The following is a 23,259-nucleotide window of genomic DNA, read 5'->3' on the forward strand; positions in this document are numbered from 1 at the left end:
GATCGGCATAATAATATTAGAAAGTGTAAAATTTTCAAAAAGACAATGAATCATATACTTCGATGTCTCCGATTTTTTTCAAACTATGGGATATAAATCTATCTTCAATTTGAAGAAATATGGCCACTTTCATTTTACCGAAAATAGTAAAAAAACAGTAAAGAATATCACTCTCATAACACCCACACAACCAGTTTTTGTTTTAAAAGTACATTTAGTTACAATCGTAATTTATATATTTGATTTGAGACACTTTTTTTCTATAGAAATATTGCACACCATATTCACCATTTTATCGAAATTCCCGTATCGAAACCGATTATCACATTCACGAGCATCCGTGTGCACTGATTTCATGTGCACATAGATTAATATGAACTTCGAACAACGCTCTAGACTATGGGGGTGAGGGGGCATGGGATTGACCAATCAGATCTAATATTCCGATGTGTAGTGAACTAACATATCGCGATTGGGATCGGACAGCTGGATTTTCGACCTGTGTCTGGTTTTTTGTTTCCTAAATGAAAATAGTTATTAAAATAATGAGAGGACGGAATTTATTTAGTTTTTTTGAGATGCATTAAAATTGAAGGTGTGCACTTATTGAGGAGCCACCGCTACCTAATTATCTGGATGAACCAGCTTCTTTTCATTCTGGATCCATCTGGATGCCAGTATGTCAGCAGTATTCGTTGAAAGGAGTCTTACACGAGATCGGTCAGTTTTTTCAACATTCAGAAACTAGAACTGATTGAAAAAGCTGGTGGCATATTTGAAATATTTATATTAGTGTTGCGAACAAGTTCGCAATATGGTTCCTCAGGTCCAACTACTATGGAATTTGGAATACTATGGAAAATTTGCGCTAATTTTGCATATGTTTTTCATGAACCCCTGACCTAACTTTTTGCTTACCGACAGTTATACGGAATGCCCCGTTCGGAAAATACGGCACCACAACGAAAATTTTGATTTTGACGTATCCAAGCCTCACATACGTTATATATTTCACTTCCAGTGCTTATAATGTGGGTTTTATCGTAAAACTAACAACTCCATCGTATTCTACGTAAAAAAATACATGGAAAACTTACATCACTTTTAGAAATATGTTTAGTGACACTCAGTTTATCCGACAAATAAAAATCATCACACGCTACAACATTATTTGCACAGCTTGTGATTGTTTTTTGAGGTCTCACTGTACTTTCTTTTGGAGCGGCGCTTTCTCAGTGTGTGTATCTGCTATCTATCGTTCGTTTGAATGAAATACAATAAAACAAAATTAGTTTACAAACCAAAGAGGTTTTGGGAATGGGAAGCAATGCAGCTGCAGTTGTCATCTGACAAATGCAAGGTTATCTGGTTGCTCTGGTTTTTTCCTTCAGTAAGATAAACAAGATTTTGTGGTTGTAGAGATAAATAATTATTCGATATATTACAATAATAACATTCTCCGTTTATATTGTACCAGGATGGAAGTAATTAACAATGAAAATTCCTTAAAAGACTTTAGTCTAAATATTGCTTAAGGCTTAGGGTATTTTTGTAATATTTTTTCGCATTCATACACTTTTTGAACCTCCTCTTCCCATACTAATTGGTTTCAAGATTTGTAACACCACCACAACTAAAACGCAGAGTTTCCATTTACTTTTAACAATAACCTGTAACTTTCTATTGGTGTTACACCTTCCAAAATACTAAAACGACACGAACGAAAAAACTTATTGGCAACACTTTTTGATTCGACTCGATACGAGTGGAAAGACAAAACGAAACTATTATTAAAAAATATTTATTTAGTCTGGACTATGTATAACGACATCCAAAGCCAGTGGTTCATTTCCGCTTCTAGTCATTTCCGATAGATGATGATGGGTGAGTATCAGACACGTTCCGTTTCTGAAAATATCCATTGGAATATCACCGAGTAGCAGCATGGGTCCGAAGTATTTCTGTCTAATTTGATTCGAAAGCGTGGATGCAGCAACTGTGTAGTTTAGGTTGGTTAATATATTGGAAGACATCCATATTACAATCCTATCCAATGGGCTGAAACAGAAAAAATGAATAATTTTAAATAATGAATTTCTACAGAGAAACGAACTAAAACGATCTAAGGGATTTTTAGAGCTATAGCAATACTTTGAATTGTTTGTTTCTGATATACACCACTCGATAAGTCGGGTGACTAACTAAGAAAAACATATTTTTTTGCCAAAAATCGATTTTATTCATCGATTCATCTCCTTCAAGAGCAATACAATCGTTCCAACGCTTCTCTAACTTCTCATTGCTTATAGAAGAATTAGCCATTAGTCACTGGGGGTTAAATCTTAACTATACAGTGGATGAGGAAGCAATTTGAAGTGTAGCTCGTTCAATTTAACAATGGTTGTGAATCGGCGAAACAGTGGTTTTTTTATCCGACATATGACGCCGTTTTTCCTTGTTTTTTTGTAATCAAACAATTCACAAACTCTATATAGTATGCGCTATGGATTGTCTCTTCCTTTTGGAGATAAACAATATACCATGCCCATTCGAAAATACTGTCATAAACTTCTCAGGTGACTGTTGTACCTCTGGACGTGGTTCACCTGCTGCAGCGCACTCAGATGATGATCGTTTTGATTTCGGATGGAAGTGATGGATACATGTTTCATCTATTGTCACATATTGCCGCAAAAAATTTGATTTATTACGTGTAAACATGACCAAACACTGCTCCGAATCATGTTGTTGTTTTTGATCGACTGTGAATAAACGCGGGCACTCACATTTACGATCCAATTTGTGGAATTTCTTGATGTTTTCTGAAATAACCACCTCAGTTGGAGGATCACGTTAAAATTCAGCAAACCAATAACAAATGGTTCTTTTCGATGAAGCATAGTCCGGATAACTATTGCTGAGCTTGTACAGTATTTTTTTTTCATCAAGATTAATGATAAATTAACACATAAAATTTTTTTGAATCCATTGTTTAGAAAATAACAAAAATAGCTTCACTTAAATGGCTGTCACTTTTTTATGACTAATCAAAATGTCATGAAATTTCACACATAGTCTTTTGGAACTTGGTACTACGTCATATGAATTTGACAATGACAGCGTCATATGTCACACGACTTATTTAAATCCATCGAATTCTTGATCTAAATGTTCGGAAAGTGATCCGGATCAGTTAACCATCATTTAGAATCTGAATTTTAGAATTTCGTGGATGAATAAGATTAGAAAACAGATATTTCTGTATGTTTTTTAAACTTAACCTAATTTTGTTGTGGGTTCAGTTATAAATTTGGAGTTGTGGATTAGGATCCACAATCAGCTGGTTGGATATTTAAATACATCATTGATGAATTCCATTAACACTTAATTGTTGATATTAACGAATTTTACGGAAGAATTTCATATGAAATTTGACTAATTTTATTCATATCGCAAGCAGGTATCAAAATTAGGAATAGAAATTTAGGATTTGGAAAAATATGCTATCAACTATGTACCTGAAAAGGATATGAAAACTTACCTAGTTAAATTGTTGTCTTCCTCATAAGCCAGAGTGGTATTTGATCCATCTAGAGTCTCAGTAATCTGACATGTAACATTTTCATCGAATAAACTTATTTCCGAATTTGTAATTCTCGTAGCCAGTAATACCATCATTGGTTTTGCATTTGAATTTTGTAAAAGTGTAGTACTATTTTGACTAAAATGGAACATCGAAGTATTCACTAAATTAATAATGAAAAATTTCAACGGGAATATTAAACTGCGTCTAAAACTTATCAATCCAGGCTAAAGCACAAACATAAAATACCTCTCATTCTTATTAACTGTTCCGTAATATTTCTAGTAGCTTGGGCAAAAACAGAAACCTTTTTATGAGTATAGAGGCATTCCACATCATATAACCTCCTTCATTGTATTAGGACTTAGGTTTATAAGACTTACCAAAATCATAAATTCAAGATATGAGTCTTCTGAAGTACAGACAGAAACAATGTTAGCTTTCTAAAATAGTATAGGCAACCTTTTGATTCAGGAGAGCCAAAAATTACGATTTACAAAATTTCAAAGTTCTTAAATTTCTAATATATAATAGATAGTACTCGAATAAAGTTTTTTTGACGAAAAAGAAATTTTTTCTATTTATTAATATATTTGTAGGGTTTACCAGAACATATTTATTGAATAATTATCTATCATTGGGCGAACAAATAGAATAAACAGCAAAAACTACTGAGATTTGTACCTCAAAACCAAATGTTTGAGGCATGACGCGTTTTCGAGATAAAAAGGAAACCGTTTGCTCATTTTTCATGCCCCTCTCTTCACAAACCTTTCGAATAGTCTATTTTAAAAGAAAATTTCTAAATTTCTAAACATATATATCATCCTAATAAATGAATCAAAATTCGTGGGATTTTTTGCTGCTTTAAAAATTTCATTCATCGTATTTTGTTATCACACCTCGTATTATTATGTAATTTACCTAGTTTGCGGAAGTATAGTGGAAAAATCGTAGCCGATGATATTAAACAGAGCAACGCATTGAGTAACGTTGTCTGGAATGTCTTTCAGATAAAATTCCAGCGCGCTGCGGGCGTCCACTTGTGTTATCACTATCGGTATTTCTTTGTGTTCGTATCTAAAATGGGATTCTAGAGTAAATAGAGAGACAAATTTGCTGCAACTTGCTTTCGGACACTGGAGAGGCCTGAAACAATTATTAGAATAGAATATGAATCTATTTTTGATATATACCTTGGTACTCTACGTGATCTAGATTTCAAAATGTAGATGTTGATTAGTTGTAAATATATTTACGACTCCCAGCAACGTTTTATTGTTATCAGTCTTCAAGAGAATGCTCGTTAAATAGAAATTTTGCACCAGTGAAGGTATTACCGTCTAGTTTGAGGATAAAGACAAAATTGTACTCGAAGACAACTTTATTGTATAATAAAATCTAATTCTATCGAAGAAAGAACTTTTTAGCCCACTTGTTAGTTTAACCTCTGGAAAAAAACTTAATCTATTGATTTCTTAGCGGATAAAACGAGTTCGACTTAAGAGAAAAGCTATTTTTTTTATTTTGATACAATGATATTATAGATCTATCTATTGTAATTGGAATAGAATCGATTATTTTGGAAAATAATCATCGTACTCACTTTTTAGAAAGGGATATAGTACTGGAGCTACTGGTAACACAACTTTCAGCGATAAAAGATCTCTTCTTATTATACGAAAATATTTCTGGATATGGAATGATTTTTTCACGTAAATCGGATGTTTCTTTTGATTTGGAGTCTCCGGAAGCTAAAATTTTGATTATGAAATAATAGGCTTAGAAATCGATATCAATAACTATTTGTGGTGATATTTTTAAACTTTTGATTTAGATTGGAATGTACAAATTTGTAAATAAGTACGATTTTGTTACTAAACAATACGAAATTTTGAATTGTTCGAATGGTGCATAATATCAAGTGGAAAATGGCAGTTTACCTGCACAATAAACATCTTTAAAACAATTCCCACAATACAAAACGTGATCTCTGCCTTCGATTAGTTCTCTTTTATCGAATTTCTCTTGACATCCAGTACATACTAATATATTTGACATTTTTCCATTTAATTTATTGACATTGTTGATTGATTTTTGACATAAATCTAACTGTAAAGTCCGTTTTAAAAGTCAAAAGCTGTTAATTTTGATGGATCAATGTAATGGCGAATCCAAAGTCAATAGGTCGAATGTATCAGAAGGATGAGATAGAAGAAGAATTTGACGTATTTGGAACTAATTTTACAACCTAAGGTAGAAGCGGAGATTAAACTATAGTTTAAACTATGGTTAAAACTCTAGTTCGAATAAAAAATGAACAAGATTGCTCTATTTGACAGGTTAGAGCCGAACAAACATTTTTCTGTTGACAACTGACAGAAGAGCCCTCAAATAAATCCAAAATCTCTCTGTTTCTTTTTGTTTTGAAGCTGAATCATTTGAGAAAGTTGTATCAACAGAAATGAATAGAAAACAATTTGCTATTGAAATTTGTCTTATGTTTTCTCGGCGCATCGTCAATCTCTTTGTATTATTGTAAAAATCTAAACCATTTGAAACAGTTAGCTTCGGATCCTCCATGTTGAACAGAAGTTTAAGCACCAGACAACCGGTAACGTTTAACTTTTGTCGGTAAACGCCATCTATAAAACGTTGAAAAGTATATATCTGCAGTTTAAACTGACGTTTCAGGTTAAACTTTATAAAATTGAGTGAATGAATGAAATCAATGAATATTGTTAACCGTATAATAAATAAACGTTGCCAGATTATCAAATTTCATGAAAGATTGTATTTCAAAGTTTCTAAACAATTATCAGTTACATTATTCTGACGAAATAAAAGAATTTCCTGTACTCACTGATCCCATTACTTTTATGAGAGTTCATTTCCAGGCTATTAGAATTTTTATCACGGATAATCTTGAATATTGTTGAGAATGTTAACAAAAGAACTTGTTAGTAATAAATATATCAAACTATTCACTCGGATCGAATACAAATAACTTACCTGCAATCAATAAAACTTTTTCAAATACAAGAATACGTGTAAATATATATATGAACTAGATGACCCGGTAAACTTCGTACTGCCTCAATCGATAAATAAAATACCGAAAATAAACTTAAAACAAATAAAAGAATTATTATTATTTTCGATTAATTAAACATGATGTAGTTCACTTACAAAACAAAGTTTCAATTTTATATTGACAGATACATACAGTTATGATACTTAATCAACTCAAAGCTTTCTAATAAACTATATTTTTTGCTTTGTTTTGTGGTGTGTAAATAAACAAAGATGACTGTTTCCCGACGCGCGAGCACGCGACGTATAATTGTCCAATTTCCAACGACTCGCCTTGCGATTTATTTATGGTCATCGCAAATGCCAGACGTACCGAAAATTGTGAACGTTTAAAATTGAATAGTGAATCTGTTGGAATCGTCGGTATACGCGGGATCAAGATATCATCTAATTTGTATTTTCCTTTTATGATTGTTGACAATTCTGACATAGTAAGATGACTTTGTTCTCGATCTGTCTCTCTCTGGTCATCAACAAAAAAAAGTTACGTTTGTGACAAAACATCAAGGAAAAATAAATTTGTTGTTTTTATTCAATTCCAAGAATGTTCATATTTATTCACTTTTTAAACCTTCTCTGGACTTTTCGTTTTCGTAGTGGGATTGTGGCAAAATTGAACACAAAAGTGTACTATTTCTGATATATTTCCAAGCCTTCGAATACCTTAGTATGCAACACAGGGACTGGAATTATGGTTAAAGTACAATGTGAATTATTTATAAAAATATAATAATTAGTTACGGTGTTTGTCCTTGATAATGAATAAATTCTTCAATAGTTTGATAAATTAAAAATGAAATTAATTAGCCATATTATCAGTATATGAAAAAAATTTCCTAAAATAGCAGAATTTTCCAAATAGAATAAAAAAACTTACTTTAGAGACTGACATAGTCGAATGGTGGACTAAAATTTGAAAAAAATATAGATTGACATGACTCTCGACAGATTTTTAAGCAACCAAAGGGAAAGAATGGCGATTTATACAACTTTAATACTTTAATTACTACGGCTATGTAAGTTATTAATATCTCGGGAATATTTTTTGTTATAGTTAAAAAATATCACCAACAGAACCATTTTGTATAATCTATGCTAACAAGTCCATATTTTATTTATGTACAAGCAGTGTTTTTCTTTGAATATCTGTGTTCAATAAATATTTTGTGAATTAGTATAAATAAGAAACAATTCATTTCAAATAGGGCAGTATAAGGTCAGTCGAAGTACTGTTTTTACGTATTAAACACACTGTTTATTCCTAATACCAAATTTAATCTAGATTTAACAATGTACAAGTTCTTTTTTAGATATTCACGACTACTTATGAAATTTCGTAATAACAGTACGATAAATTACATTAGTATACGTAATAGAAAGCTGAATTTATTAATCAAAACAATTTCTTTGATTTCTAGTTAGAATCAAAACTATCCGAATTCCAATATTTCTCTTTGTTTTTTAATTATCATTGGAAGCATCTGCAGACCGAACGATTTCTATGAGGTCTCATGATAACATGTAATGTCATATAGCCCGAGGAGAGATTATCGCTATTATCGAAAAAAAAATTTATTACGAAATACTCGGTGTTCTGATACTAAGGAATGAAACTTCGAAGTGACTGAGTTCTTAAATTATGAGTTATTCAATTATTATTTTTATATTTTGAGTTAATACGTGTATACGGTAGTCTAGAAGGACAAAACAATATATACATCAACTCTTTTCGAGAAAATCAGCGCCGGATTAAGGCCCGGGACTAAAATAATAACGGGGCCCCCTTAAGGAATTCAGAAGCCCGGAAAAATTAAAAAAATAATATCAAAACGGCAGATTTGTGGTATGGAATGTTTTCCAAATTTTCTTATCATTCATCTTTTGTATGTTGACCTTAAAAAAGCATATGACAGCGTACCACAAACAAAACTATGGGACGCCTTGGAAAGAACGAATATAAATGCGGCCTTAATGAAAGCAGTACAAAAGCTTTATGAAAACTATAGGTACCAAGTAAAAATAGGTAACAAACTCTCACAAGAATTGTGAATCCAAGAATGGAAAAGAAAATGTAAGAACATGGGTATTCCACTAATTGATTCCACACTATATACCCTGTGTATTGCAGACGACCAAATTATCTTGGTACAGGACTACGAAGACTTAAAATATATGACAAGAAAGCTAGTAGAGGAATACAGGAAATGGAGTCTGGAAGTAAATTTGAGTAAAACGGTGTAAATGTGTATTGGAGGAGTACAACAATATTTAATACTTGAAGAAACATAACAAAAAATAAGTCGTTGTACAAAATACAAATAACTAGGCATGATCATCACTAATGATGGAAGATTAGATAAAGCAATCGCTCAAAGAAATAACCAAGAAAAACAAGCAATGAGACAGCTAAATAGTGTATTGTGGGACAAACAAATATCCAAGGAAAACAAACATCGAATATACAATAGCATAATAAAAAGTATAACAACATATAGTAGCGAAGTCTGGCCTCTAAAAGAAAAACCAGTAAAAATGCTTCAAGCCACAGAAATGGAATATTGGATGGAGAGAATCGGGGAGATCATGAAAGTGCAGCATACGATTACAGGAAACATTAGGGTGAATCAGTTAAGTTGGTACGGACATGTCCAAAGAATGCCTGAAGACCGCATACCCAAACAAATTTTAAATTGGACACCACGAGGAAGAAGGAAGAAAGAAAGACCAAGATTAAGTTGGAGGAAGGGTATCGAGAAGGATATTCGAGAAAGAGGATTGGAAGAAGATCTTTTGGAAGATCGGGAAAGATGAAAACTGGAAATCGGAAGACGTTTTAATCCGATTAATATATATATATATATATATATATATGTTTTCCAAATGATGGAGCCTTCTTGGACCTGGGGCCCGGGGCTATAGCCCCCCAAGCCGCTAGCTTAATCCGGCCCTGAAGGAAGTGAAATCTCAATTATTACTATTCGACTCTGTTTGAAAAAAAAAGGAAAATACCACATCTTTGTAGAATTAGAATTGAACCGTTGAGAAAAGTACTATTGAAGATACAGTACGACATTCAGTAAGTATCTTCAGAAGAATCAAATGCTACAAAATGTAGCTGGAGTTCCGAAAACAGGCACCCTCCAACTATTTATCGAACACTAGATGATTGTACCTAAAAGGATTTTTGACGTCCCGCAAGGAAATGGAATTAAAAAATTTTTCCATAATCTAAACACGTGTTTTCAGCTCCTTTATCCAGCTCCGTCATATTCTTTCTGTGCGTTTTGTTTTCTTTAGGTAGTTTTTTTTGTGTCATAAAAAATCTAAATATAAACACAAAATGTCACTAGTCGAAAATACGAGGTTAGATTAGGTTATTTTGAAATTTGCTGATGAAAACCAAAAGACCACGTCAGTGATTGCCACTTTCGCATTGTGAATCCGAATGAAGGACCTTTTAACCACACCATAACTAACACACTTTTTGTTACGACTTAAATTTTTGACGACTTAATAAGAGATTTAAATTTGACAAAAAATGAAATTGAGCTAGAGCTTTAGAGCACAGAATGAACGCGAACATGACGCTGGTTCGCCAGTAAACATAACCTTAAAATTACAAGTATATAAAGAAATTTGACCGGTGATCAACGAGTTTGAATTATTCAAAATGTATTATAGACTATATGAAATGTGTGGAGAAATATGTACAGAGCGACATTTGACACAGCGTTGGTGGGTGATATCCCTCAATTTTATCAAAAATATCTACAGTTACGAAATAGATCCTGGCGAAGTTTTTAAACATAGATGAATGATCGGGGTTTATATGATCAACTTTTGAACTTATTGTGCAGAAGACTTGACAAAACATTTAATAAGAAAACCTGATTGTCGATTAGATCAGGTGGTTAATCACCACTTCTTATCATGGTATTTTTAAATGGGGAAATTATTCCCTATATTCTGCCAAATTTTAGTTTTCTTGTACCCAGCCGACTGTTTATTACTTAAACACTTATAAGCACGTACAAATTCTTACTAAGAGAAATAATTTTTCACGGTATCTGCAACTACAAATTACATTAGAAAAGTGAGGTTATGTTTTCTACGTAAAAAGTAGAAAGTTGCTTAAATTCCCGTACAAGCGCGATCATTGTGTGCGTTATCCAAGTTGAACTATCTTTGATATTTCTGAACGTCTTAAGCTGTAGTTTAAAACTGCGAAACATTATTTTATAAAAGAAGACGAAATTAGCGTTTATTCATTGTCATCTTGTTGACATTGAAGTATCTGCGGCTTAGTGCTTGATCCGTATTTGACGTTGACACTTCAATAATATGTTCAATAGAATGATCGATTTGATAATTTGATAAAGAAGGTTTTGAAATAATGAACAATCGTAAAAGATTTTCTATTATTTGACTTCTATTTTCAAAATTTTCCCATAAAATTTTTATGGAAATTACGTAGCTTTGAATATTATATAATATGTATTATACAGGTAATATCAATATGCAAAATAAATCAGACTACATAGAAAATTTCTTTATCATCGAAACAATTGACGTACACATCTAGTAACCTACTTTTATCTCTTTCTAACATGCGAATATTGGGTATGGTTCATCTTCATCCGTGGCGAGAGAAGAAAGCATATAAATGATGTGCAATTTCTCCAATACGCACTCTTGTTCAATTAGTAGATAGTTGTGTGTTTTGCCGGTATAAACAAAGATGGGTTTTGTGAAGGTGAGTTATTTTTTTTTGAGAAAATCGATTACACCTGTTATATATTTGTAGACAATTAATTTTTATAGACGGATACACACTAAACAGAAAATGAAAGTGCTTTCACTTTTTATTATCTTTTATTCAGATAAATTTCTGAAGAAATTCGAATATTATTAATGATTTTAATGAGATTTTTCTCGTGCGAATTTCGTATTAATGTATTAGTTAAATATATATGGATTTTGGTTAATTAATTGAACATTCAAAAGTCAACTTTTAAATATTATTTCCTCTCAGAATGTCATTTGAATAACGTCTACATTAGTAGAAGATTTATTGATGATTTTGTATTATTAAACATTGTTTGAATCAATCTCTTAGAAATACTTAAATATCAGATAGTACAACTCAATTATACATTGTAAAAAAACGAGTTTTTGATGATTTAACTCGGCAGCCAAGCGATTCATAGCAATTTAAAAGTTGATTAATTATCGGTTCGTAGTTTGCATCTATATTGTTGCTAAAAAATCTTCATAAAAGAGCTCCAAGCTCTTAGATCTTGTGCTTCATTTTTTTTTATAGAACTTTCTAATTTGTGCCCAATTAAAAACACTCTCCTTCAACTTGGTTTGAATTTACTGGGGAAAAACGTATATTAGGTGTTTAAATACTTCACTTTCTTTATTCATAGCCTTAAAAAAGTTTTTTATTAGTTCAAGTTTGATGTGGATCGAAGGCAAAGGATATTTTTTGACTCACGTAGTGTTTGTTTATTATTTATTCTACGGGGAGATGTATATTTTCTTAGGACTAGAATATTTTATGTATAGAATAATCCAAGTGTATTAAGCCATCAATATCTATACAGGCACAAAATGAATATTCCATCAAATAAATTGTAAAAAAATTGTTCTGAAAGCTTTAATTATTTTTTTTCCTTTTTAATTGTTAAACTCCTTAGAACGGGAACAAAAAAGTTCTGACTGCTGCTTTGCCAGATACAAATAACTGAATCATTCAAATCTTTTTGAAAAATCAAATGTGTTTTGCTGGAACTGGAAGCGCCATTAGTACTTTTTAATCTGCATTATAATGAACAGGTTTTATGGCAGATTACAAATTTAAATATTTAATTATTTAATATTATGTTTTCCTTTTTTGGAATAACCTTTTGTAATACAAAGATAGCCATACTATTGATACAAAAGTCTTGTAGGCAAGGGTCATTACTCTGCTTCGTAGTCAAAAGAAAATTAATTTGAAGACAAACAAAAAACGAAGCAAAGTGAAGAAAATGATGTAATAATAAACAATGGATTATATATTTCCAGCTTATTGTTTACGATTGTTTGAGAAAGTGAATTAATAACAAAAATTTATTGAACTAACGCTATCTGATATAAATTTTCTCGTCTAAATGAAATGAGAAATGATTTTAATCAACACATTAACTCCCTCGTGACATTATCAGGGATAACCCTAAATACTAGAAAAACCTGGCCCAACAACGTCATCTACTTTTAGCTCCATACACGTTTCCCAGAGATGTTTAACAAGTTCGACATCTTTTTTATAATAAGAATCGTCAAGCTCCTCGGAATAGCCATTAACTGCCTATCACCTCTTCACTGGTGAAAAATCTTTGACCACTGCGTCAGTTTTTCAAATTTGGGAACAGGAAATAATCAGAGGGAGCTAAATCTAGTGGATAGGGTGCATGAGGTATCAATTCAAACTTTGATTCATTAATTTTGGTCATTGCAATAACGGTGTGTGAGCTGGTGCAATGTCTTAAAGAAACAAAATTCTCTTTATAGCCAAATGCGGTTGTTTCTGTTTGATTTCTATAAGTCCGCATAATAGTCGCCGTTGATAGTTTTTCCTTTTTCTAGATAGTTGATGGAAATTATCTCGCGCGCATCCCAAAAAACCAACGCCACGATCTTGTCTGCAAACAGTCTTCGCCTGTCCCCTTTCAGTCCATTGTTTTAATTGTTCTTTTGTTCTGGACATGAATGGACCCACGTTCCATCCATGGTTATGAAACGGTGCAAAAATTCGGGTCTATTTGTGTGAAACACTTCACGACGCTATTTTTGTTCCATTGTGAGCAAATTTTTTCCTTGTTTACAAAGGTTCACCATTAGCAGCTGCCAAACAAATTCTAAACAACATGGCGTCTATAAACTTGAAATGGGCCATTTTTCAAGCAACTACCACCATCTCTAGGTCAGGTCAGGTACTTCTGGGACCCTCCTCGTTCTATTGTATTGCCATGTTTACTATTCGTTTGAAAATCGCGATCAAGATCAAGATGCATTGTAGAAATGTATTCAAAAAAGAATCATAATGTAAATTAAAGCTTAAAAATATTACTATCTCGTGATATCTTACGATAAAGATACTAATTACAGACTTTTAGAGCATTAACCACTGTTAAAAGCGTCACATATAGATATTCATGACAAGATCTATTTTTACACACGAGTGATTACTTTTTACAGTCTCACGTTCGTTATAGATCAGTATTGTTTACTAATGAACTGTTCTGCATTCCGTTTGCATGCATTATAAAGATGATACAAATACACTTTCATTAATTTGAGATGCTAGTTACACAATTCACTTTCATTGGATCTCCTGTTTATGTTTATAATGCTCTTCAATTGCACAAAGCTAATTTAATTAATAAACTTAATCATATTGTTGTTGTAGGACGCCGTGTTTTATTTTGACAAGATGTCTTGCTTGTATTTTGAATTTACAAGACTGTGATATGATAAAATTTCAGTTTTAAAATCCGCCCTCCCATAACGAAATGTTACTTATGTTTGTTCGAAAATATTAGGCCTTAGTGTTGTTGACTCAAGCTTTAATGCAAATGACGTAGATACCGCCATCTATCGAAAAAAATTTAAATTAAAAAGTCTATGAATTAATAACTATCTATGGCTTATAAACTCTGTTGTGGGAAAACTCACCTTTATGTCTTTCGAAAATAAATGATATCACATTTATGAAATGAAATTAACTTTTGAGGAAACATCAAACCCAAGCGCTGTAGAAGAAGTCGGTTATTTGGACCAACCAAAATTAATTAAATCCCACTTCAAACATTCCTAATCTTCTTCTTAAGGTGCCATCTCAATTCAATGAAGGCTAACGACAATTTCATACCAGTGCTCATACCAGTCCAATCGCGTATGTTCTTTAACCATGAATGTTGTCTGCGACCAGGTCCACGTTTTCCTTCGATTTTTTCTTCTATTATTAATTTCAGTATATCATACTTGCTGTTACGGTATATGTGGACCAGATAAGCGGACTTTCTTATCTTTATTGTTGTAAGTAACTCTCTTTCCTTTCCCATACGTCTAAGCACTTCAACGTTAGGTATATGTTGAGTCCATGATATTTTTAGTAGTCTACGGAAGATCCACATTTCAAAAGCCTCGAATCTGTTCATGGTATCTACTTTTAATGTCCATATTTCTGCTCCAGACAAGAGAACTGGGTGCACGTACGCACAAAACGGTATCTTAAGTTTAAGTTCAAGGTTGAGTTACATAATAGGTTTTTTCTTTCCTTTGGGAATATGGATCTACTTTTCTCAACTTTCTCTATTGTTGTGTCAATAGACGTTTACGTTCAGTTGTGGATTTGGTAGTCTTGTTATGGCCATTAATTTTGTTTTTGTTACATTAATTTTCATGCCTAGTTGATCTCCAACTTTTACAACTCTGTTGATTAGACGTTGAAGGGCTTCTGGATTGTCTACAATGATAACCGTGTCGTCTGCATAACGTATGTTGTTTAATGTCCTGCCGTTTTTATTCCATCATCGTCATCGCCTATTGCTTGGTTAAATATGTGCCTAGAGTACACATTGAAAAGTTGTGGAAATAAAACCCAGCCTAGTCGTTTGTCCATATCTAACCGTTGCTTCTTGGTTCCAATAAATATTTCTAATAAACTCGATGTCTTGTTTGTCTAATTCTTTTTTCTGTAGTAATATCAGAAAGAAGGTATGATTAACTCGATCGAAGGCTCTCTCGCAGTCGATGAGACAGGCATAGACACCTTTCCTCATGTCTCGACATTTCTGGAAGAGTATTAATAAGCTGGTTAGTGCTTGCTTGTTCCTAGACCTTCTCGAAATCAAAACTGGGTATCGCTTTGAGCAGCTTCACATTTATGGTAAATTCTGGATTATATAATTTTAAATACGACCTTAAGCACTTGGCTCATCAAGCTTATCAGTCATCACATTTCTTCGCTTTTGATTTGTTAGGGAGGGGAATAAATACAGAGGTAATCCAGTCTTTTAGAATATTATCTGTTGCACGAACTTTCTGTAGTAGCTGGAAAAGTGGTAACAAATTTTCTTCCTCTGTTAATTTCATCATTTCTAATCTAATAAAAAAACTTAAACCCAACGAGAATCTTTCTTTTATTCAATATTAATCGAATTATATCCTAAAATGCAGTCAAAGTTTAATATATTTCATTCATTCAGTCCAGTTGAATCATTACTGTCCACTCGATTTAATTATATAAATAAATATGTGTGTTACAAGAAAAGGACAATCATTCTGTGACCTTACCTTTTTTTACGTGCATCCTTTATTTACTATCTTCTATTAGTATAAATAATAGTTCAAGAATAGAGATTGAAAATACGAGATCTAATGAAAAAATACGTTTAGTTATTTTAACAAAAACGAAGTGAAAATATTTAATTTCTTTCAAGGGACACCCCCTTGAACAATCTCAACGTTGGTTACTAAAACTATTCCTGAGAGGCTTCTTTTAGAATCACTTTCATCATTTTTGTCGTCGTCTTCTGAATGGAGTTCAAATATTTTGTGTTTTTCATTTAAAAGCGAATTGTCGTACAATGGATTGTAGTTACAACCAAGAAAAACGTTGTCTGCTTCTGAGTTCCTGAGGCCTATGTTGTTCGTTCCTCATTTCCACTTTTAAATCACACGTAGATATTTCATAAGCTTTTTTGATACTTTTACAAGTACTGACAGTTTTTATATGAACTACTTTTGCTGGATTTGGTTCGTCTTGAAAGACCCATTCAGTCGATTGAGGTTTAGTCTTGGGTTCATATGCATAAATCCATAATTTACAGTCTGTCACTATCATTTGAAGCATCGCTATTAATTTTTTTCACATTTCTTTGCACCAATTGATACGAGATTTTTTTGAGCGATTATCAAATTATGCGGGAAGATGGACTGAAATATATTTTGCGTTTCTAGGCAGTTTTGATCTCCTTGGTATTTTTGGAAAGTCTAATTTTGACTCATTCAAGGATAATCTTCCAGCATCAACAAGAAGAAGATCATGGAGATAAAGAAGTACAATATTCGCAATATTACGGTCAAGAAGAAGGGAATACAGGTGTTGTTTATAACCAACAGCCTGTACAAATATCCGGAAATCACCACGGATATGATTTACACAAGCAAGAACATATTGACTACTATGTAAGTACTTTCAATGTTTACATTTATTACGTAAACCATTGTCTAATATATATTTTTTTGTTTATTGAATGAGTCGGATGATTTGTGTGAAATTTCTCTGTGAAAGTGAGTTTATACTACCCATTGTCCGAATTAACAAATATATCATATGTCAATGATAATTTTACTGTGTCAACACATGTTTCTTATTTATTTGCTAAAGGTTATTCTTGCTAACACTCTTAAAAACTCTTGACAAATATTTTCATAACAAATATCAATTTCTCTTTTAATAATTTAATATATATTAAACTGGAACGCTAAATTTTGATAAAAGTTGAATTGAACCAAGAAAAAGTTGATAATATTCAAAAATATCAAATTTATTCGAGATTCTGTTGTTATATTTTCATTATAAATGAATTGTCGTGCTTCCATTAGAGCAGGGGAAAATCAAAACGTTTTTTGGAATTAAAATTTCAACAAGTATTGCCATAAGAAGACATTTTCGCACTAAAAAAACTTTTAGGATTGTTCTGGATAGCGTAGTGATGAAAAATCATGTTCATTAATTATTTTACTAAACATTTTATCTAAATTACGAGGTTAGGCAGATGTTGCCACTTTATTATTGCATACTCAACTGCTAATGAATGACACATATACTTAAATCATTTTATCTAGCATTGGCAAACAAGTTAAAGGTTGTCGAAGGAATTCCACATCAATCTTATTATCATTTATGTTTAAAATAATATAGTGCACACAGTCTCTTCTGTCACATCCTTAGTAAGCCTACCAAAACTTCCTCTTGTTCTTTCTGGGTGCCGCATTTTTAATCTTTCTTCATTTATTTCATCTACGTCGTTTTCATTATCAATTGATACCACAATTACTTCCATGTCAGAGCTAGATTCATCAACTACAGCATGGTTCACTGCCCCCGTTTTGTATTACAGACAAGACCAGCTCCAGAGATTTCTTATTGGAATTTCATTTTCTTAATTCCCGTTGCTAATTATACCAACAGAATTTTCTGCCGTAACTGCCAAGGTTGATGTTAGACGTAATACTGGACGTTGAGGTGGATGGCAGTGATGTTTTTGCCTACGTCTTGGTTATCACTATCATTATTTACAACAGTAGTCTTTTCTGTTTCACGTATCATTTTTCTTTTGATAATAGATAAATCTTCAAACCCTTCCAGTACATTAGATTTGGAAAGACATCCTGTTTCTTCAAGTTTTCTCCTTAAAAATGGGAAAATGATTTTGTCAATTTTATAATTAGTTTCTTGGTAAAAATTTCGCAAAATTGTACCAAGCCTGCTTCACTGGTATGCAGCAACTTAAACGCGCCAACTAAATGAACTTTTAGTTTCAAACCGAATTCTTAAATGTTATCCCCATGTCAATGATGGTCCGTGCCACTATTTTATCAGTTAATGTGTTGGAAAAAGAATTTTAAATTATAAATTTCTAATTTAACAGGCCCATCCGAAATACTCTTTCAAATACGGCGTCAATGATTACCACACAGGTGACATAAAAAGCCAGCACGAATCTAGAGATGGTGATGTCGTCAAAGGCCAATATTCTTTAGTAGAGCCAGATGGATCTATAAGAACTGTTCATTATACTGCCGATAATCACAATGGTTTCAACGCAGTAGTAGAAAAATCAGGACTATCAAAACATTTTGAAGGTAGAACATTAGTACATACACCTCAATCTCATATTCATGAGAATCAAGAGGAAGAGCAGCATGAAGTACCAAATTATCATCAATATTTAGAAGGCGAAGAAGCAGATTTGGGACACCAACAGGAAAATGAGGGAGCTAATACTTATGGAGAAAGTCATGAATAACCAGTAGTTAATAGTAACTAGATATTTATCATGCTCAAATATTGTTTTTGGTGAACAAATGCGGAATTTGGGTTTTATTTTCTTCTAGCTTTCGAATTTTGTATAATACGTGATGAATTAGGTTTCAATTTCACCAATAATTTTTCTAGAATATCAAAAATTTTGACTATTTTCTAGACTTATCAGTTTTCCATATTGTTCCATATTATATATTTTTCAATATATATTTTCTCATATTAATAGAAATCTCCAAAGATATCGCTAGATATAGACTTTATATATATGGATTAGAACGAAGATTTTGCCAGCTAGATGATGAGAATTTTTGTAGTGGGATTGTGGCAAAATTAAGCATTAAAGTGTACTAACCATATTATATTTTCGGGCTTTCGAATACTTATCTATTCATCGAATTCAAAAAGCTTTAATAAAACTGACGCTTGATAGAAATACTAAGTTTGTATATAGTATAATAATAAATAGATGATTATATTGCTTTTGGAATTCAATGCATTTGTTGTTTTGATTCCCATACGTTAAATACATAAGTATTCTAAAGCTCGGAAATATATTAGAGGTAGTACACTTTAGTTTTTAATTCTGCCACAGTTTTATTATAGATATATTTTTATATTGAATATTTAGGTGACTTTTTGTTAATTTGGGGCTTATTACTTGTTTACTGATTATAGAGACATCGAAAATATCGAAGAACTATTTAAATATATAATTCCCACACATTCTCAGGTTCTAATAATGATTTATAAGAAACATTTTATTTAGTTTTGTACTGATATTTGTGTAACTTACCGTATTTGTATTATTTATTTCGTACATAGACTTAATTTTTATTAAATCGGAAGATACAATATCTTTCAATTATGGATTTGATGGTTTTCTTTCAAACGCGTGGTGCTGAATTTTGAAAAATGGACTTAAAAAGCTTGTATAATTAAGTGAGTTTCATAATTTTTGTTTGTTGTACGTCAATTTTTTATTTATCAGATTATTTCGTTTAAAATATATTGCGGTTTGCATTTTTTTAAATCTAATACTTTCAATCTCATTTCATATTTAATAGTTTGAGCAGGATTTCCCTTTGGAAACGTCCCTAATATAAAATAAATTGATATTGTATCTACAGAAAAATAAATATATATACATATACAGTATTACTATGTACTAATGTTTATTTTATTTTGTTATATTCATATTAATAAAATTTTGGAATTGTTATTGTTTATTACAATCCTTATTTTTTCCCATAAATTTTACAGAAATATCAAATTTATGGTGATAAATCTAAAAAAAAAAAACAATAAATCTAGAACCTTGGCTTGGGCCGTTATTATATTCAATGTCATTGTTGAAATTATTGTATTTTCTAGTATGTATTTCCGAATGCTATTGCGGGTTGAAGACTGAAAATAAAACTGTCGAAGAGTTTTTCGAAATGGCAACGTTTCGATCTTTCATTTGATCTTCATCAAGGCTTCAACATTCAGTTACCTCTGTGCCATATGTGTTGTCGATAGTTCTGAAAAATCCAGGTGAAGATGTCATTGTTAAAATTATTAATTATTCTCCTTTCGAATAGTGCTGTGGGTTACATTCTAGGAAGGATAATAATTTCAACAATGACATCTTCACCTGGATTTTTCAGAAATATCGACAATACATTTGGCATGGAGGTAACTCGAATGTTGAAGCCTTGATAAAGATCAAATAAAAGATCGAAACGTTGTCATTTTAAAAAATTCTTCGACAGTTTTATTTTGAGTCCTTAACCAGCAACATAATTCGAACTTATATTTAATATTCATCAATAACGTTGCCTTGAGATTACATACTGCAATACCCTAAATTCCGCTTGACATGGTGCAAAACAACATGCAAGAAATTGCATGTAGTTCTTCGCAAGATCAAAATATTACATAGACGAATATTGCAAAAATTTCAAACTCTATTTAATATTTTGTGGGCAGTTTGAAAATGAAAATAACTCAACTAGGTGAAATAAACAAGAAAAAAGTGGTCAGTGGATCACTGGAAATAGTGATATCTGCTGCCACCTTTATTTTTGGGGTCCGATGGACAGTTTAAAAGAGTCTACAAGTTTTGGATGAAAAAACATAGAAAAATTAGTTGAGAATGGATGAAAAAACATATAAAAAATTCCTAAGCAAAATAAAACGTAATAACAACAAATTATAAACTTATTTTTCTCTAAAATTACTTGTACGCAATAAAAATGGCACCAAACAGATAAATTGCGAGATCTTCCAGAAAAAAATCGGCTGATCTTCATCTGCAAATGCTTTTGATCAAGAAATATTGCGTCTTGCATTGCATTGCACGTTGTATTCCATTATGTCAAGCGGCCTTTACAAACTAACATGTACATTCCTTCTTAAAGCCCACTCAACATCAAAAAAATAAATCTTAAACGATATTTTGGTACATTGGTACAACTGTTTAAAGGGCTCTACTTTTTGTTAAGCTCGCTAATATCCTACCCCCTTGATTATCTGCTTTCTACTACATACTATGTTTATATATAAAACCTCTTCGAGATATTTGGTATCTAACGCAATGTAAAATGATTAAAATACATGTTTTGGTTTCTCGAAATATGTTAAAGCGACCTTTAATTGACATTTTGTTCGATCTACTATAACGTAGCATGTTTTAAGATAACATAGCGTCGTGTTAAATGTTAAAATAATTGGCATATTCGAGTGAAATTGATTAAAATCGTGTGAAAAATATCTTTCATGTGTATAACAATCCAAGCATATCCTATACTTATAGTAGAAACGTTTCTTACTCGTTTAATATAAGAATTATAGTGTTCAATCAATATCGAAGAAAAATAATTAAACACAAAAAGATATAAGCAGTGTATAATTTAATAGTAGTGTCCCACCGTTTTCAAAATTTTTCCATGCAATCTTTCTTTAGATCTACAAATGTGTTCAAAAAAGAAAAGTTTACGTAGTAAGCTAAAAGTTAATACGTATTGCCTGTTTCTATAACTAAAAGCTTTCAAATATTGAAGGTTTTTGAATTATTTTAACGAAAATAACTCAATGAACTAATTAAATGTGACGGTAGCGAGATAAATAGCGACTCCGTTTAATACCTTTCGTCTTTTGTCTCACAGCAAAAAGTATAAACGGAATATTTGAAAAAATAATAACGGTGGTTGCTAATTGAGTGTTAATTTTGGAATTACGAGAAAAGAAAATTCGAAATAAGAAAGAGACGATAAGCTCGAGTGTCGTTTAACTGCAAAATTTGTTGTACGAGACTAAAAAAGTAATAAAGCAATAAAATACATGCTCTAAAACAGTCTAAAAGTCTTAAATTAAAAACCCAATAATCCAATTTTAAATACAGCTCAAGTTTCACGTCTACAAAAAATTTATTTTTAGGTGAGTGTAAAACTAAAATACATGGTGCGGCAGCATAACTTCCTTTTTTAAAAAGTTCGCCATTTAGTCGGTAGATGTCGTAACGGAGTGCTAGTGGTCTCGTTCGAGAGGGGGGACTATAAAGTTTTGTCCCGGCACAGTTCAGTCGCCATCATGCGGTGGAACAGTGAGGAGCGTGCGTTTGCCGTTGAGGTTTACTTTTCGAGCGGATGTTCTGTGATCGCAACCTAGCGCGCCTTTCGGAATCGCTTTAATTTAGCCCCCTTGGCCCCTGTCCCGGACCGGAAATCAATTGTTACGTGGGTCACTACGTTCGGACAAACTGCAAGTGTGACAAGACGAAGAACTGGAGTCCCTCGGCCTATTAGATCACCGGAGAACATTGAGTTAGTTAGAACTTCAGTGTTGCGATCACCACGGCGTTCTGCGCGCAAACATGCGTCTGCCCTTGGACTTTCCGATCGTTCTGTGAGGAGAATACTTCATGATGATCCTCATTTTCATCCATACAAGATGGCAATTGTGCAGGAACTTTCTGAACGTGACTTCAATTCTCGGAGGAACGCGTGTGAGGTTTTTCTGGAAGTCGTTCCTGAGGACGCTATTGTTTTTTTTAGTGATGAAGCCCATTTTCATTTGTGTGGATCCGTAAACAAACAAAACATGCGCTACTGGGCTGATACCAATCCTCGACAATTGCATCAACGGCCTTTGCATTCACCTAAAGTCACAGTGTGGTGTGCAATTTACTCACGTGGAATTATTGGTCCCTGGTTCTTTGAGGAAAATGAAGTCACAGTGACAGTGAATTCGCACCGGTATGTAAACATGTTACAGGAATTTTTTTTCCCACGGCTAGATGAGTTGGACTTAGGGGACACTTGGTTCCAACAAGACGGAGCAACGGCACACACTTCAAGAACATCGATGGCTGTTTTGAGGGAACACTTCCCAGAGCGCCTTATCTCAATTAGGGGCGATTTGGAGTGGCCAGCCCGCTCTCCCGATTTGACCCCTTGTGATTATTTCCTATGGGGTTTTTTGAAATCCCGTGTGTATGTGAACC

At 32.5% G+C, this 23,259-nt stretch overlaps 2 protein-coding genes across 2 annotated transcripts; one reads left to right on the plus strand and one right to left on the minus strand.

The window, feature by feature from the left end:
* Positions 1 to 1,805: 1,805 nt before the first annotated feature.
* LOC130450415 (uncharacterized) lies at positions 1,806 to 5,644 on the minus strand. Its single transcript, XM_056788787.1, has 5 exons — positions 5,527 to 5,644; positions 5,190 to 5,337; positions 4,508 to 4,732; positions 3,542 to 3,721; positions 1,806 to 2,058 (listed from the first exon to the last, which is right to left on the minus strand). Exons 1-5 carry the CDS (start codon positions 5,642 to 5,644, stop codon positions 1,806 to 1,808), a joined length of 924 nt encoding a protein of 307 aa, XP_056644765.1.
* Positions 5,645 to 11,414: 5,770 nt separating this feature from the next.
* LOC130450416 (uncharacterized) lies at positions 11,415 to 18,759 on the plus strand. The gene is made up of 3 exons (XM_056788788.1): positions 11,415 to 11,429; positions 16,685 to 16,912; positions 18,382 to 18,759. The coding sequence occupies exons 1-3, from the start codon at positions 11,415 to 11,417 to the stop codon at positions 18,757 to 18,759; spliced, it is 621 nt and encodes a 206-aa protein (XP_056644766.1).
* Positions 18,760 to 23,259: the final 4,500 nt, after the last annotated feature.

The sequence above is a fragment of the Diorhabda sublineata genome, chromosome 11 (genome assembly GCF_026230105.1).
Source record: "Diorhabda sublineata isolate icDioSubl1.1 chromosome 11, icDioSubl1.1, whole genome shotgun sequence".
Classification (NCBI taxonomy): domain Eukaryota; kingdom Metazoa; phylum Arthropoda; class Insecta; order Coleoptera; family Chrysomelidae; genus Diorhabda; species Diorhabda sublineata.